The sequence below is a fragment of the Macaca nemestrina genome, chromosome 17, assembly GCF_043159975.1.
Source record: "Macaca nemestrina isolate mMacNem1 chromosome 17, mMacNem.hap1, whole genome shotgun sequence".
NCBI lineage: Eukaryota > Metazoa > Chordata > Mammalia > Primates > Cercopithecidae > Macaca > Macaca nemestrina.
In genome coordinates this window covers 62,995,589-63,009,535 of record NC_092141.1, presented here as the reverse complement: position 1 = coordinate 63,009,535, position 13,947 = coordinate 62,995,589, and the positions used below count along the sequence as shown (strand labels likewise).

Here is a 13,947-nt window from a genome sequence, read left to right as displayed (position 1 = left end):
AGTGTCATGATACCCACAGTTAAAGCAAAAGCAAATATGTCAATTAGCAATCCTGGCTCGCTGCAACCTCCGTATCCTGGGCTCAAGTGATTCTCCTACCTCAGCCTCTCAAGTAGCTGGGATTACAGGGGCCCACCACCACGCCCAGCTAATTTTTATATTTTTAGCAGAGACGGAGTTTCACCATGTTGGCCAGGCTGGTCTTGAACTCCTGACCTCAGGTGATCCACCGGCCCGCCTCAGCCTCCCAAAGTGCTGGGATTACAGGTATAAGACACTGTACCCAGCCTATTACTTTTAATTATTCTATAGGTATTAATATTTTCAACAAAAATTTAAGGGAAAAAATCGTTTTCTTCAAATTTTAATCAAAATTAGCATTATCAATAAACTTAGGCTAGGCACGGTGGCTCACACCTGTAATCTCAGCACTTTAGCAGGCCAAGGTGGGGAAATCACTTGAGGTCAGTTCGAGACCAGCACGGCCAACATGGCGAAACCCCGTCTCTATTAAAAATACAAAAATTAGCCAGGTATGGTGGTGCATGCCTGCAGTCCCAGCTGCTGAGGCGGCTGAGGCTGAGGCGGGAGAATCGCTTGAACCCGGGAGGCAGATGCTGCAGTAAGCCGAGATGACACCACTGCACTACAGCCTGGGCGACACAGCAAGACCATGTCTCAAAATAAAAAAAAATAAATAAAATAAACTTAATGATAAAATGGGTTAACCAGGCCTCAAATTCTAATTCTCTCTTTCCGAGTAATAATGTCATAAATACAGACTTTCCCACTGAAGATATCAAAGGCATTTCCTGCTCATAAAACCATGACGGTAGTTTTGACAAAGATTAAAACAGAAAATGCTATATGTTTAGATCAAGTGGGTTTTTTCCAGTTCACTATAGGACTTACCTATCCATGTCATCATCTCCAGGTAATAAGGGTGGGAGGGGCAGAGGAGGCAATGTTGAAGTTTTCAGGTGTGGAATAGCAGCTGTTACAGATACTTGAGTCTTCACAGAAACCTGTACAGGGGGCTGAGAATTTGCCTGAGAGGACACAGAAGATGTCTTTGAGTGAGTAGAAGAGGGCAAAGTTGAAGTACTGGAAGCAGGAACCTGACTAAATGCTGGCTGAGAAGGAGGCAGAGGTGGTTGCTGCGGAAGAGCTGGTACTGGAGGCAAAGGTGGCAAAGGGGGTGTCTGAGGTGGAGGGGTAGTAGTTGGTAGAGGGGGTGGGGGAGAAGTAATTGTAGGAAGAGGTGGAGGGGTCTCCTTTTCTGATGTTTCTGTCTCCTTTGGAGTAACAATCTCCTCTTTCAGTGCTATGGGTTTAGAGTCTCTTGTTCCCTGTGCTTTCAAATCTTTAACAAGATGCTTCTCAGAGTTCTCATCCAACTTTACTTTCCCTGTATCTAAAGAATTTTTTACCTCTGTGTTTAGATGTGTTACATTCACCAGATCAGTATCTGGAGCAGATTTTTCCAATTTTACACTTCTGGGTAACTTTTTAGACTCCAAACCTGAATCCTTAGCCTCTACTGAACTGTTCTCTTTTCTAGGCAAAAATACAGGTGAACCCTTGGATTCCTTTCCATCCATTTTTGCTGCAGCAGCAGCAGCTGCTCTTTCCTTCTTTTTCCTACTGAGTTCAGCTCCCAGACTGGAATTCAGTGGAAGCCTGACAGGTGAGATACTGGAATGACGACTGCGTGAACTGGATCTCTTCTTTTTACTATGAGAAGATGAATGTCTTGAATATGCAGGACTTCTACTTCTGGACTTCATGGATTTCCTACTGGAAAAATAAAAAGGCAGTTTTAAATGAATAGACTACAGTAGTATATGGAGGAAAACAGATCAACAAAACAAACTATGAAGAACTGTAACTTATCAATCTTAAAATAGATTAAGTGCCATCAAAACCAAGGAAAGTCTGAGAAACCAGCCCAATCAAGAGGCATCCCAAGGAAACAGGACTAAATGTAAGATGGTATAATGAGTAAGATCCTGGAACAGAAAATGGACATTAGGCAGACTAAGTAAACCTAAATAAAGTATGGACTCCAGTTTACAATTATGTTATCAATATTGGTTCATTAACTGTAACAACTATACCACATTAATGTAAGATGTTAACAATAAGGGAAACTGGATGAAGGAATATATGAGACTTCTTTGCACTATCTTCACAATTTTTCTGTGAGTCTTTTTTTTTTTTTTTTTTTTTTTTTTTTGAGACGGAGTCTCGCTGTGTCGCCCGGGCTGGAGTACAGTGGCCGGATCTCAGCTCACCGCAAGCCCCGCCTCCCGGGTTTACGCCATTCTCCTGCCTCAGCCTCCCGAGTAGCTGGGACTACAGGCGCCCGCCATCTCGCCCGGCTAGTTTTTTGTATTTTTTAGTAGAGACGGGGTTTCACCGTGTTAGCCAGGATGGTCTCGATCTCCTGACCTCGTGATCCGCCCGTCTCGGCCTCCCAAAGTGCTGGGATTACAGGCTTGAGCCACCGCGCCCGGCCGAGACTCTGTTTCAAAAAAAAAAAAAAAAAAAAAAGGCCGGGCGCGGTGGCTCAAGCCTGGAATCCCAGCACTTTGGGAGGCCGAGACGGGCGGATCACGAGGTCAGGAGATCGAGACCATCCTGGCTAACACGGTGAAACCCCGTCTCTACTAAAAAATACAAAAAACTAGCCGGGCGAGATGGCGGGCGCCTGTAGTCCCAGCTACTCGGGAGGATGAGGCAGGAGAATGGCGTAAACCCCGGAGGCGGAGCTTGCAGTGAGCTGAGATCCGGCCACTGCACTCCAGCCCGGGCGACACAGCGAGACACCGTCTCAAAAAAAAAAAAAAAAGAAACAGAGTCTCGCTCTGTCACCCAGGCTGGAGTGCAGTGGCCGGATCTTAGCTCACAGCAAGCTCCGCCTCCCGGGTTCACGCCATTCTCCTGCCTCAGCCTCCCGAGTAACTGGGACTACAGGCTCCTGCCACCTCGCCCGGCTAGTTTTTTGTACTTTTTTTTTTAGTAGAGATGGGGTTTCACCGTGTTAGCCAGGATGGTCTCGATCTCCTCACCTCGTGATCCACCCGTCTCGGCCTCCCAAAGTGCTGGGATTACAGGCTTGAGCCACCGTGCCCGGCCTTCTGTAAGTCTTAAACTACCCTAAAAAAAATAAAGTTCATTTAAAAAATAGATTAAACTGGCCGAGCACGGTGGCTCACACTTGTAATCCCAACACTTTGGGAGGCCGAGGCGGTTGGATCACAAGGTCAGGAGATCAAGGCCATTCTGGCTAACACAGTGATACCCCATCTCTATTAAAAAATACAAAAAATTAGCTGGGCATGGTGGCAGGCACCTGTATTCCCAGCTACTCAGAAGGCTGAGGCAGGAGAATGGCATGAACCTGGGAGGTGGAGCTTACAGTGAGCCTGGGTGACAGAGGGAGATTCCGCCTCAAAAAAAAAAAAAAAAAAAGATTAAACTAAATAATCCTACATGAAAACATATCTGAATCATATAACAATAAAATTATCTACTACTTGTTCATCTGAAAAAAGATGGGTCACTATTATTTTCCTACAATGGAAAAGAAAGAACCATATTCACAATGATTACTTTCAGAATTCTGATTTTAATCCTTGATAAAGTGAAAACAGGATAAAGAAGTCATGCTCGGTTGGGTGCAGTGGCTCACACCTGTAATCCCAGCACTTTGGAAGGCCAAAATGGGCGGATCACCTGATCCGCCCATTTTGGGAGTTTGAGACCAGCCTGACCAACCATGAGAAACTCCGTCTCTACTAAAAATACAAAATTAGCCAGGTGTGGTGGTGGGCGCCTGTAATCCCAGCTACTCAGGAGGCTGAGGCAGGAGAATTGCTTGAACCCAGGAGGCAGAGTTTGTGGTGAGCCAAGATTGCGCCACTGCACTCCAGCCTGGGCAACAACAGCAAAATTCTGTCTCAAAAAAAGAAAAAAAGAAGTCATACTCCACAGTAAAATTGGGTTATATCCATCAGAAAGGTAAAAGCAACAAGCATGCTTCACCAAAACCTAAATTTGTTAACTAGAGTTATTTAATTGGCAGATCTCAGAAAAATATATTGTTCCTTGCATCCTCAGTTTATAATAAAGTTGTAAAGTTTAAAATAAAGTACTAAACAAATTCCCAACACATAAAACTTAGGATTTACAAAACAAAGTGGAGAAAATATTTTACCAAAATTTGTTAGAACGTTTCAAAAACATGAGGGCTCCTGATATCTTTATTATAAAATGACTTCTAATCAACTATGATTAGAAACTCCTAAAGGAAGGTATTACTGCATGTTTGATTAACCTTCTTAAGGAAGGCGTTGGAAATAAAATCTGGGAATCTATGGGGCAGATCATTTTAAGTCGAAACCCAAATCTTTTACTAAAGCCTAACCTGCTGAAGTCTCAATGTGAGATAAAACAAAAAACAGGCCGGGCGCGGTGGCTCAAGCCTGTAATCCCAGCACTTTGGGAGGCCGAGACAGGCGGATCATGAGGTCAGGAGATCGAGACCATCCTGGCTAACACGGTGAAACCCCGTCTCTACTAAAAAATACAAAAAACTAGCCGGGCGAGGTGGCGGGCGCCTGTAGTCCCAGCTACTCGGGAGGCTGAGCCAGGAGAATGGCGTGAACCCGGGGGTGGAGCTTGCAGTGAGCTGAGATCTGGCCACTGCACTCCAGCCTGGGCAACAGAGCGAGACTCCGTCTCAAAAAAAAAAAAAAAACAAAAAACAAAAAACAAATCTGTAATCCCAGCACTTTAGGAGGCCAAGGCAGCGGATTACGAGGTCAGGAGATCAAGACCATCCTGGCTAACATGGTGAAACCCCGTATCTACTAAAAATACAAAAATTAGCTGGGTTTGGTGGTGCGTGCTTGTACTCCCAGCTACTTGGGAGGCTGAGGGAGGAGAATCGCTTGAACCCAGGAGGCAGAGGTTGCAGTGAGCCAAGGTTGCAGTGAGCAGAGATCTCGCCACTGTACTCCAGCCTGGCGACAGAGCGAAAATCTGTCTCAAAACATAAATAAATTAATTAAATTAAATAAAAATATTAAAAGCGCCAGGCACTATGGCTCACGCCTGTAATCCCAACACTTTAGGAGGCCAAGGCAGGCAGATCACCTGAGTTTGGGAGTGAGACTAGCCTGACCAATACGGAGAAACACTGTCTCTACTAAAAATACAAAATTAGCCAGGCATGGTGGTCCATGCCTGTAATCCCAGCTACTTGGGAGGCTGAGGCAGGAGAATAGCTTGAACCTGGGAGGCAGAGGTTGTGGTGAGCTGAGATTGCGCCATTGCACTCCAGCCTGGGCAACAAGAGTGAAACTCCGTCTCAAAAAAATAAATAAAATAAAAACATTAAAAGCATAACTGGACAAAACAAAATTTTCCCAGTAGTCTAAAACAAATTGCTTCCATTATAGATCATCAATGTCTTCCTTTATCTTTGATCAGGGAGATATGGTAAGACTGACATATAGTAAGACTGACATGAACCAAAATGTTTCAAAACAACATATATGTGTAAGGGAAACAACTTGTATAACAGCAGCGATGATTTTCTTTTACCTATACTGCTTTTTGCAAGTTTGTTTCCAACAGTTAGTTAAAATATAAAATTAATATTGGAAGCTGGGTGCCGTGGCTCATGCCTGTAATCCCAGCACTTTGGGAGGCCAACGCGGGTGGATCGCCCTTAAATCAAGAGTTTGAGACCAGCCTGACTAATATGGTGAAACCCCATCTCTACTAATACAAAAAAATTAGCCAGGCATGGTGGTGTGTGCCTGTAATCCCAGCTGCTCGGGAGGCTGAGGCAGAAGAACTGCTTGAACCCAGGAGATGGAGGTTGCAGTGAGCCAAGATCACGCCACTGCACTCCAGCCCGAGGGACAGAGAGACACACTGTCTCAAAAAATAAAAATAAAAATAAAAATATTGTTGGAATCAACAGAACTAAAAAACATCACAAACATGAACATGAGAATATAAAATACTGAAAAGTACTGATATTTACCAAATATCCACTTACCATTAAAACTAATATGCCTTCGGTACATATTTGGCTGAATCAAGAGGGTTTCTCTGCTTGAAATGTATCTAAGTAACATCTCTATCCCGGGGAAAATGTGTAAAACCCAAAACACTAATGCTAGCTAGCTACCAAGTACTATTGTTTTAGTCAGCGTGACCAAATCTTCCTAAGGAAGTCTGTTACAAACCCTTCAATTTCTCACAGAAGCCTACTGTTAATAGATTTGGATGGCCATACACTTGCAGTATTTTTAGTGATACAAATGCTACATTTAAGTTCCAGGTTCACTCTTCTAGAAAAAAGCGGAGGAGTAGATACAAATAGGTAAACACAGCCAGCAATAAGCAATGTAGAATCAAGGAATGTCTTCAAAAACAAATGTATTTCCCCCCCACTCCCCGAATTAAGTTAGGTTCCACTCAACTATTCATCATTGCTAAACTGGCAAATGCAAAGACATTGCATTTCTGCCAAAGCATCTTCAGTCTTTCAAAATGAGGTTGTTTGGCCGGGTCCAGTGGCTCATGCCTGTAATCCCAGCACTTTGGGAGGCCGAGGCAGGCAGATCCCAAGGTCAAGAGATCAAGACCATCCTGGCCAACATGGTGAAACCCCGTCTCGACTAAAAATGCAAAAATTAGCTAGGCATGGTGGCGCGCACCTGTAGTCTCAGCTACTTGGGAGGCTGAGGCAGGAGAATCGCTTGAACCTGGGAGGCAGAAGTTGCAAAGAGCTGAGATCGCGCCACTGCACTCCAGCCTAGCCACAGAGTAAGACTCTGTTTCAAAAAAAAAAAATAAAATAAAATGTTGCTTATTTCATTTTGACTTGTCTCCCAAGGAAGAAAACACAGAGAATATTGAAGAAGGGATCTATATGTTCCTCTATTTTGACTCTACAATATTTCTGTACTGTTTAGAATTTCAACCAATGAAGAAAAACATATAATGCACACATACAAACATACAATGCTCTCTATAAGCCAACTAAAAGCGTTCATGTGTCTCTGGGAATATTATATAATGATTATATTTGCATGCTACGCTACCATATTGTGTCTCCAATTTTCTCTAAACTTATTTTTACCATTACTGACTAGTTTAAATTATGTGAGTAGATTCCTCAGATTTTTATTTTTATTTTTATTTTAGATGGAGTTTCCCTCTTGTTGCCCAGGCTGGAGTGTACTTATTGCAATTGCAGCTCACCACAACCTCTGCCTCCTGGGTTCAAGCAATTCTCCCACCTCAGCCTCCCAAGTAGCTGGGATTACAGGTATGCACCACCATGCCTGGTTAATTTTGTATTTTTAGTAGAGACGGGGTTTCTCCATATTGGTCAGGCTGGTCTTGAACTCTCGACCTCAGGTGATCCGCCCGCCTCAGCCTCCCAATGTAGTGGGATTACAGGCGTGGCTTTTTTTTTTCTTGAGATGCAGTCTTACTCTGTTGCCCAGGCTGGAGTGCAGTGGCGTGACCTTGGCTCACTACAACCTCCGCCTCCTGGATTCAAGCAATTCTCCTGCCTCAGCCACCTGAGTAGCTGGGATTATAGGTGCATGCTACCACGCCCAGCTAATTTTTGTATTTTTAGTAGAGACAGGGTTTCACCATGTTGGCCAGGCTGGTCTCAAACTCCCGACCTCAGGTGATCTGCCCACCTTGGCCTCCCAAAGTGCTTGGGATTACAGGCATGAGCCACCACGCCCAGCCTCCTCTACTCTCTTAAGAGAACATGAGATACACTGTTTTCTCTAAGAATTCAAAAGGAATCACTAGAAAGATGCACTTCTTACTGAAACTCCTTTTAGTGTTTTAGTCTTAGCACACTCTTCTGTATTCCCATACCCTACAACAGTTAACAATTTTTTTTTTTTTTTTTTTTTTTTTTGAGACGGAGTCTTGCTCTGTCACCCAGGCTGGAGTGCAGTGGCCGGATCTCAGCTCACTACAAGCTGCTCCTCTCGGGTTCATGCCATTCTCCTGCCTCAGCCTCCCGAGTAGCTGGGACTACAGGCGCCCGCCACTTCGCCCGGCTAGTTTTTTTTTTTGTATTTTTTAGTAGAGACGGGGTTTCACTGTGTTAGCCAGGATGGTCTCGATCTCCTGACCTCATGATCCGCCCGTCTCGGCCTCCCAAAGTGCTGGGATTACAGGCTTGAGCCACCGCGCCCGGCCTAACAGTTAACAATTTTTACAACCTTAATGAACTACTCTATCAAGAAACAAATATTCTGAGAATACTTTTTAGACTTCCTTAAAAAACTAAACAGCGTGGCCGGGCGCAGTGGCTCACGTCTGTAATCCCAGTACTTTGGGAGGCTGAGGCGGGCGGATCACCTGAGGTCAGGAGATCGAGACCAACCTGGCCAACATGGTGAAACCCTGTCTCTACTAAAAAAATATAAAAATTATCCAGATGTGATGGTGGGCGCCTGTAATCCCAGCTACTCTCAGGAGGCTGAGGCAGGAGAACAGCTTGAACCCGAGAGGTGGAGGTTGCAGTGAACTGAGATTGCGCCACTGAACTCCAGCCTAGGCGACAGAACAAGACTGTCTCAAAAAAAAAAAAAAAACAAACAAAAACAAACAAACAAACAAAAAAAACTAAGCAGCTTTACAAATGCTACACTTAAGACTTAGGCATTTTACTGTATATAAATTTTACTCCTCACCCCTCCAAAAAAAATGGTAATCCAGCTAATGGTAAACATGTTGAAGTGTTTAGAATTAAGTATACTGATGTCTGCAACTTACTTTGAGATAAATGAAAACAAAAGACAGATTAATGGATAGGTAGACAGATTATAAAATATATAGCTTTTTTTTTTTTTTTAGACGGAGTCTTACTGTCTCTGTTACCTAGACTGGAGTGCAATGGCATGATCTCAGCTCACTGCAACCTCTGCCTCCTGGGTTCAACCGATTCTCCTGCCTCAGCCTTCCGAGTAGCTGGGACTACAGGTGCACACCACCACACCCAACTAATTTTTTATATTTTTAGTGGAGACAGGGTTTCACCTGACCAGGGTCAGGCTGGTCTCAAACTCCCTACCTCATGATCCACCGGCCTCGGCCTCCCAAAGTGCTGGGATTACGGGTGTGAGCCACTCCTCCCAGCCCAATTTTTTTTTTGAGACAAGGTCTCACTCTGATGCTCAGTCTGAAGTGCAGTGGTGTGATCACAGCTCACTGCAGCCTTGATTTTCTAGGCTCAAGTGATCCTCCCACCTCAGCCTCCCAGGCAGTGGGGACCACAGATGTGCACCACCGCCACCAGCTAATTTTTTTTTTTTTTTTTTTCTGTAGAGAAGGGGCCCTCACTATGTTGCCTAGGCTGGATATAACAAATATTTATTGTAGAAACTAGGTGTTAGATATATGGGTGTTCACTACAATTCTTTCAACCTTTCTGTGCTTAAATTTTTTTTTTTTTTTTTTTTTTTTTTTTTTTTGAGACAGAGTCTCGCTCTGCCACCCAGGCTGGAGTTCAGTGGCCGGATCTCAGCTCACTGCAAGCTCCGCCTCCCGGGTTCACGCCATTCTCCTGCCTCAGCCTCCCGAGTAGCTGGGACTACAGGCGCCCGCCACCTCGCCCGGCTAGTTTTTTGTAGTTTTTAGTAGAGACGGGGTTTCACAGTGTCAGCCAGGATGGTCTCGATCTCCTGACCTCGTGATCCGCCCGTCTCGGCCTCCCAAAGTGCTGGGATTACAGGCTTGAGCCACCGCGCCCGGCCTAAAATTTTTTTATAATAAAATGGAGGAGGGGCCGGGCGCGGTGGCTCAAGCCTGTAATCCCAGCACTTTGGGAGGCCGAGACGGGCGGATCACGAGGTCAGGAGATCGAGACCATCCTGGCTGACACGGTGAAACCCCGTCTCTATTAAGAAATACAAAAAAAAACTAGCCGGGCGAGGTGGTGGGCGCCTGTAGTCCCAGCTACTTGGGAGGCTGAGGCCGGAGAATGGCGTGAACCCGGGAGGCGGAGCTTGCAGTGAGCTGAGATCCGGCCACTGCACTCCAGCCTGGGTGACAGAGCGAGACTCCGTCTCAAAAAAAAAAAAAGTTTAAAAATAAATAAATAAATAAATAAAAATAAAAAATAAAATGGAGGAGGAAACATTAAGAATTCCAGCCCTTGACAGCTAGGAACACTCTGCAGCTTGATGTACTCACATCATTTATGAATAATTGTAACTTTAAGTCAGCAAAAATTACACTGAAATACAAAAGCCATGTATGAGCCAGGCGTGGTGGCTCAAGCCTGTAATCCCAGCACTTTTGGAGGCAGGAGGATTGCTTGAGCTCAGGAGTTCAAGACCAGCCCCATTTTACACCTGAAGCAACTCAGGCACAGAGAAATTAACTAATTTGCTAAAGATCAAAAAGCAACATTAGGATTCCACAAAGTTCTAACTAAAGCCCACCTTCTGTTTTCGTGAACTGAGGTGAGGCCACAAAGGAGTCAAAATATAAGGAAGGCATTATTACCATGTGTTTTAGAGAAAGATTTTGAAAATTGTCAGCGGTCACAAGGTAGGTCAGTGATGATGCTGTAAAGAAAACCAAATTGTCCTTGGAACCAATTTCTGCTAGGTTATACCATCAAAAGGGTAACAGATTAATCAGTTGAATTTCCACTAAAACATCAGTTAAAAGACAGGAATCTTTTGTAAATTATTAAAACAGTGCCAAGTAGGAAATGAATAAATGTACAGATTTGGGGACTCAGTGGACAACACAAATAGGATAACCTAGGCAAGTAACTTTAATACAAACGAAACTTTGTAATTTCTTAAGTCTTCAAACAGGTCCCATAGAGTCTAAAGCACTAATACCAATATGATTTTTAAAAATTTTAAACTAAGCAACAGAAACAGCTAAACATGCTCTGGGAACTAGTATCAACTCCATCCACTCACTAAGCAGAAGCCTTTGACATTTCTCACTTACAAGCTTACAACTGAAGACCCCACCACTGGAAGTACCTACCTTTAGGGGTTTGAGGCCTATGTACTCTTCACTTTTCGTTCTGGGTTAAGGGGAGACAGATTCACACACTGCAACGACTAGCCAACAGCAAAGTGTTCTAATCAATGATGAACACTGCAGGCTTCCACACAATGTTAACACGCTGAATGCCAATTCCTCGCAACCCACCCTAAATGAGGAAGGACTGTTAGACAAATAGCTCACCTGGGGAGTGGACTCCGACTCAGGGACCGCTTGCTCAGGAAAGGGCTGCTGGACCGCCTTCGACCATAGGGGCTGGGCGATCGCCCGCTGTAAGAGCCGCTCCTTTCGTAGCTGGACGACCGTCTCCTGCTATAGGGACTGACAGACCTCTGTCGCCTACTGTAGGGGCTCGGTGACCGGGTGCTTGACTGGTAGGCCGAAGGCTCTTTGTAAGGGGGGCTGATCGACTGCCTTCTCGAGGTACTTCCAGGACTTTTCTTGTAGGAGTCATAATTGCTCGAGGTATGAGATCTTGGGGGACTAAGGTCATAATCTTGGCCATAAGAAGCTCCCGAGGGGCTATCATCTTGTTTGGAGCTGTCAGACCACTTCCTGTGGGGGCTCCTGGATCTCCGTTTGGGGCTGTCCACTGTTTTGTAACTTTTGGGTGTTTCCCTTTTTCGATGACTTTTACTCCGGTCTTTGTGCCCAGACTTCAGCTCCCGTTCTTTCCTGGTCTTCTCCTTGTGGAGCTTGGATGACCTGGATTCCTTGCTGCTGCTTTTGGCTACCTGCGCCTTCCCATAGTCATCAGTCTCCTCATTCGAACGCTTTGAACTTCCCGATATCCGGTCCTTCATCGATCCCGACTTGCTGGAGACTTCCTGGCTTTTTTCTTTTTCGGTCTGTTTAGCTTTTAGTAAGTCCCGGGAACGCCTGTGCTGGTGGTGACGATGTTTGTGCAGGCGGTCGCTCCGATCTGATCCACGACGTTCGTCGTTCTCCCTTCTGTCTAGTTTGAAGGCCATGTCATCGGAGAAGGTGTCGGAATCAGAGCTGATATCATCATACTCCACCAAAGGTTTGATAACCGTGCCCAGGGATGCTGCTTCGGGGGTCACCAACCCCATGTCTTTGGAGTGTTTGGACTTATGCCGCTTGTGCTTCGACACCAAGCGGTGACGCTCTCTGCTGTTAGAGCTGCCGCCTCCCGATGACGGCTGCAAAGTTCCAGAAGCTCCTCCACTCCCGTCCTTCTTGCCCCCATGTCTCTCTGAATTGGGCATTCCCTTTCCCCTGACCTGAAGAAGGGAAAAAAGTTCCCCAGCACTCCAAAAAGCAACCCCCACCCTCCCCCCCAACCCCAACTCCACGCCCACCAAAGCGCCCCAGGAAGGGGGTGGGGAGGGCAGGGACCGTAGCCCAGACTCCTCCTCCCTCCCGACGCCTCAGCACCCTCCTACATGAGGTGGGGGGTGAAGGAGCGAGGGAAGAAATGAGAGTTCCTCGGCAGTGGAGTTGCGAGACAACGGGGAGCTGCTCAAGTCTGTTTCCTTTTCTCCCCCCGCCGAGCCAGTCCTCAGGCCCGGGCGCCAGGGAGGTCGAGGAAGTGAGAAGCCGACGGCCCGGGGCTGTGGGGCCGACTCCCGCTCTGGGGCCCTGCGAGGACTACGCGGGCCCTTCCCCTACCCGGTAGCCCGGCTCAGGGCGGCTTCCTGTCGCCGGGATCCCGCGGCCTAGGTGCCTCACGCCCCCTTTGTCCCTCGTTCCTGAGGGAGCCCCTTTTCTTGCCTCCGTTTCACCTCCACACCACACACACACTCCCCCTCACACAGACTCAGTCACACACTAGATTAAACCGAAACGGCACTTAGAGGAGGGGGGAGGGGCAATCCCAGAAATCGTCGCGAAAGTCCAGTAGCCTCTCGCGATGTTTCATGCTTTGCTTTCACCTCATTCCGCTGCTTCATCAAACAACGCGAGATCAGGTCCCAAACTAGAAACGCGTTTCACCTGACTCTCGCGATGAGCTCTCTCTCCCCATTTGAACAAAGCTTTATTGAAACGGAACAAACCGAGTTTTTTTTTTAACCAAAACTTTATCGATAAGTGATTAAACAAACACTCCCAGGCTCCCTGACAAACTAATTTTAACTTCCTTTTTAACAAATCTTTTAACTACCAGGATGACTTTGTTTTTTGTTTTTTGTTTTCTTTTGAGACGGAGTCTCGCTCTGTCGCCCAGCCTGGAGTGTTAGTGGCGCGATCTCGGCTCACTGCAACCTCTACCTCCCAGGTTCAAGCGATTCTTCTGCCTCAGCCTCCCGAGTAGCCGGCATTACAGGAGCCCGCCACCATGCCCGGCTAACTTTTGTGTTTTTAGTAGAGACAGGGTTTCACCATGTTGGCCAGGCTGGTCTCGACCTCCTGACCTCAAGTGATCTTCCCGCCTCGGCCTTCCAAAGTACTAGGATTACAGGCGTGAACCGCCGCGCCCGGGCGTTTTGTTTGTTTGTTTGAAACAAGGTCTCTCTCTGTTGCCCAGACTGGAGTGCAGTGGCGCGATCTTGGCTCACTGCAGCCTCCATCTCCGGGGCTCAAGCAATCCTCCCACCTCAGCCTGCCGAGTACTTGGAACTATAGAGTCGCGCCACTACGCCGTGCTAGTTTGTTTCTATTTTTCGTAGTGCTGGGGTTTCGCCATGTTGCCCAGGCTAGTCTCGAACTCCTAGACTCAAGCGATCCTTGGTCTTGAACTCCTAGACTGAAACAATCTGCCCACCTGGTCCTCCCAAAGTGCTGGGATTACAGGCTTGAGCCGCTGCACCCGGCTGAGATTATTTTTTACAGAGCAAAAGACAAATGTGGGGACATTTCAACCCAAGTCCCTGAGTGTTTTAACAGTGCTTCCAACAT

At 46.3% G+C, this 13,947-nt stretch overlaps 1 protein-coding gene across 5 annotated transcripts in view; it reads right to left on the bottom strand.

Annotated features, from left to right (window-relative positions):
* LOC105472252 (cyclin dependent kinase 12) overlaps positions 1-12,938 on the bottom strand; it is a 78,105-nt gene extending 65,167 nt beyond the window's left edge. For 2 of the 5 annotated variants that reach the window (XM_011725322.3, XM_011725324.3), the window contains exons 1-2: positions 11,272-12,937; positions 913-1,797 (exon numbers count right to left, since the gene is read on the bottom strand). In XM_011725322.3, the coding sequence (XP_011723624.1) occupies positions 913-1,797; positions 11,272-12,317 (1,931 nt within the window). In that variant the 5' untranslated portion in view covers positions 12,318-12,937. Of the gene's footprint in view, positions 1-912; positions 1,798-11,271 lie in introns of all 5 variants that reach the window. The other 3 variants (XM_011725323.3, XM_011725321.2, XM_011725325.2) reach the window with 3 other exon arrangements.
* Positions 12,939-13,947: the final 1,009 nt, after the last annotated feature.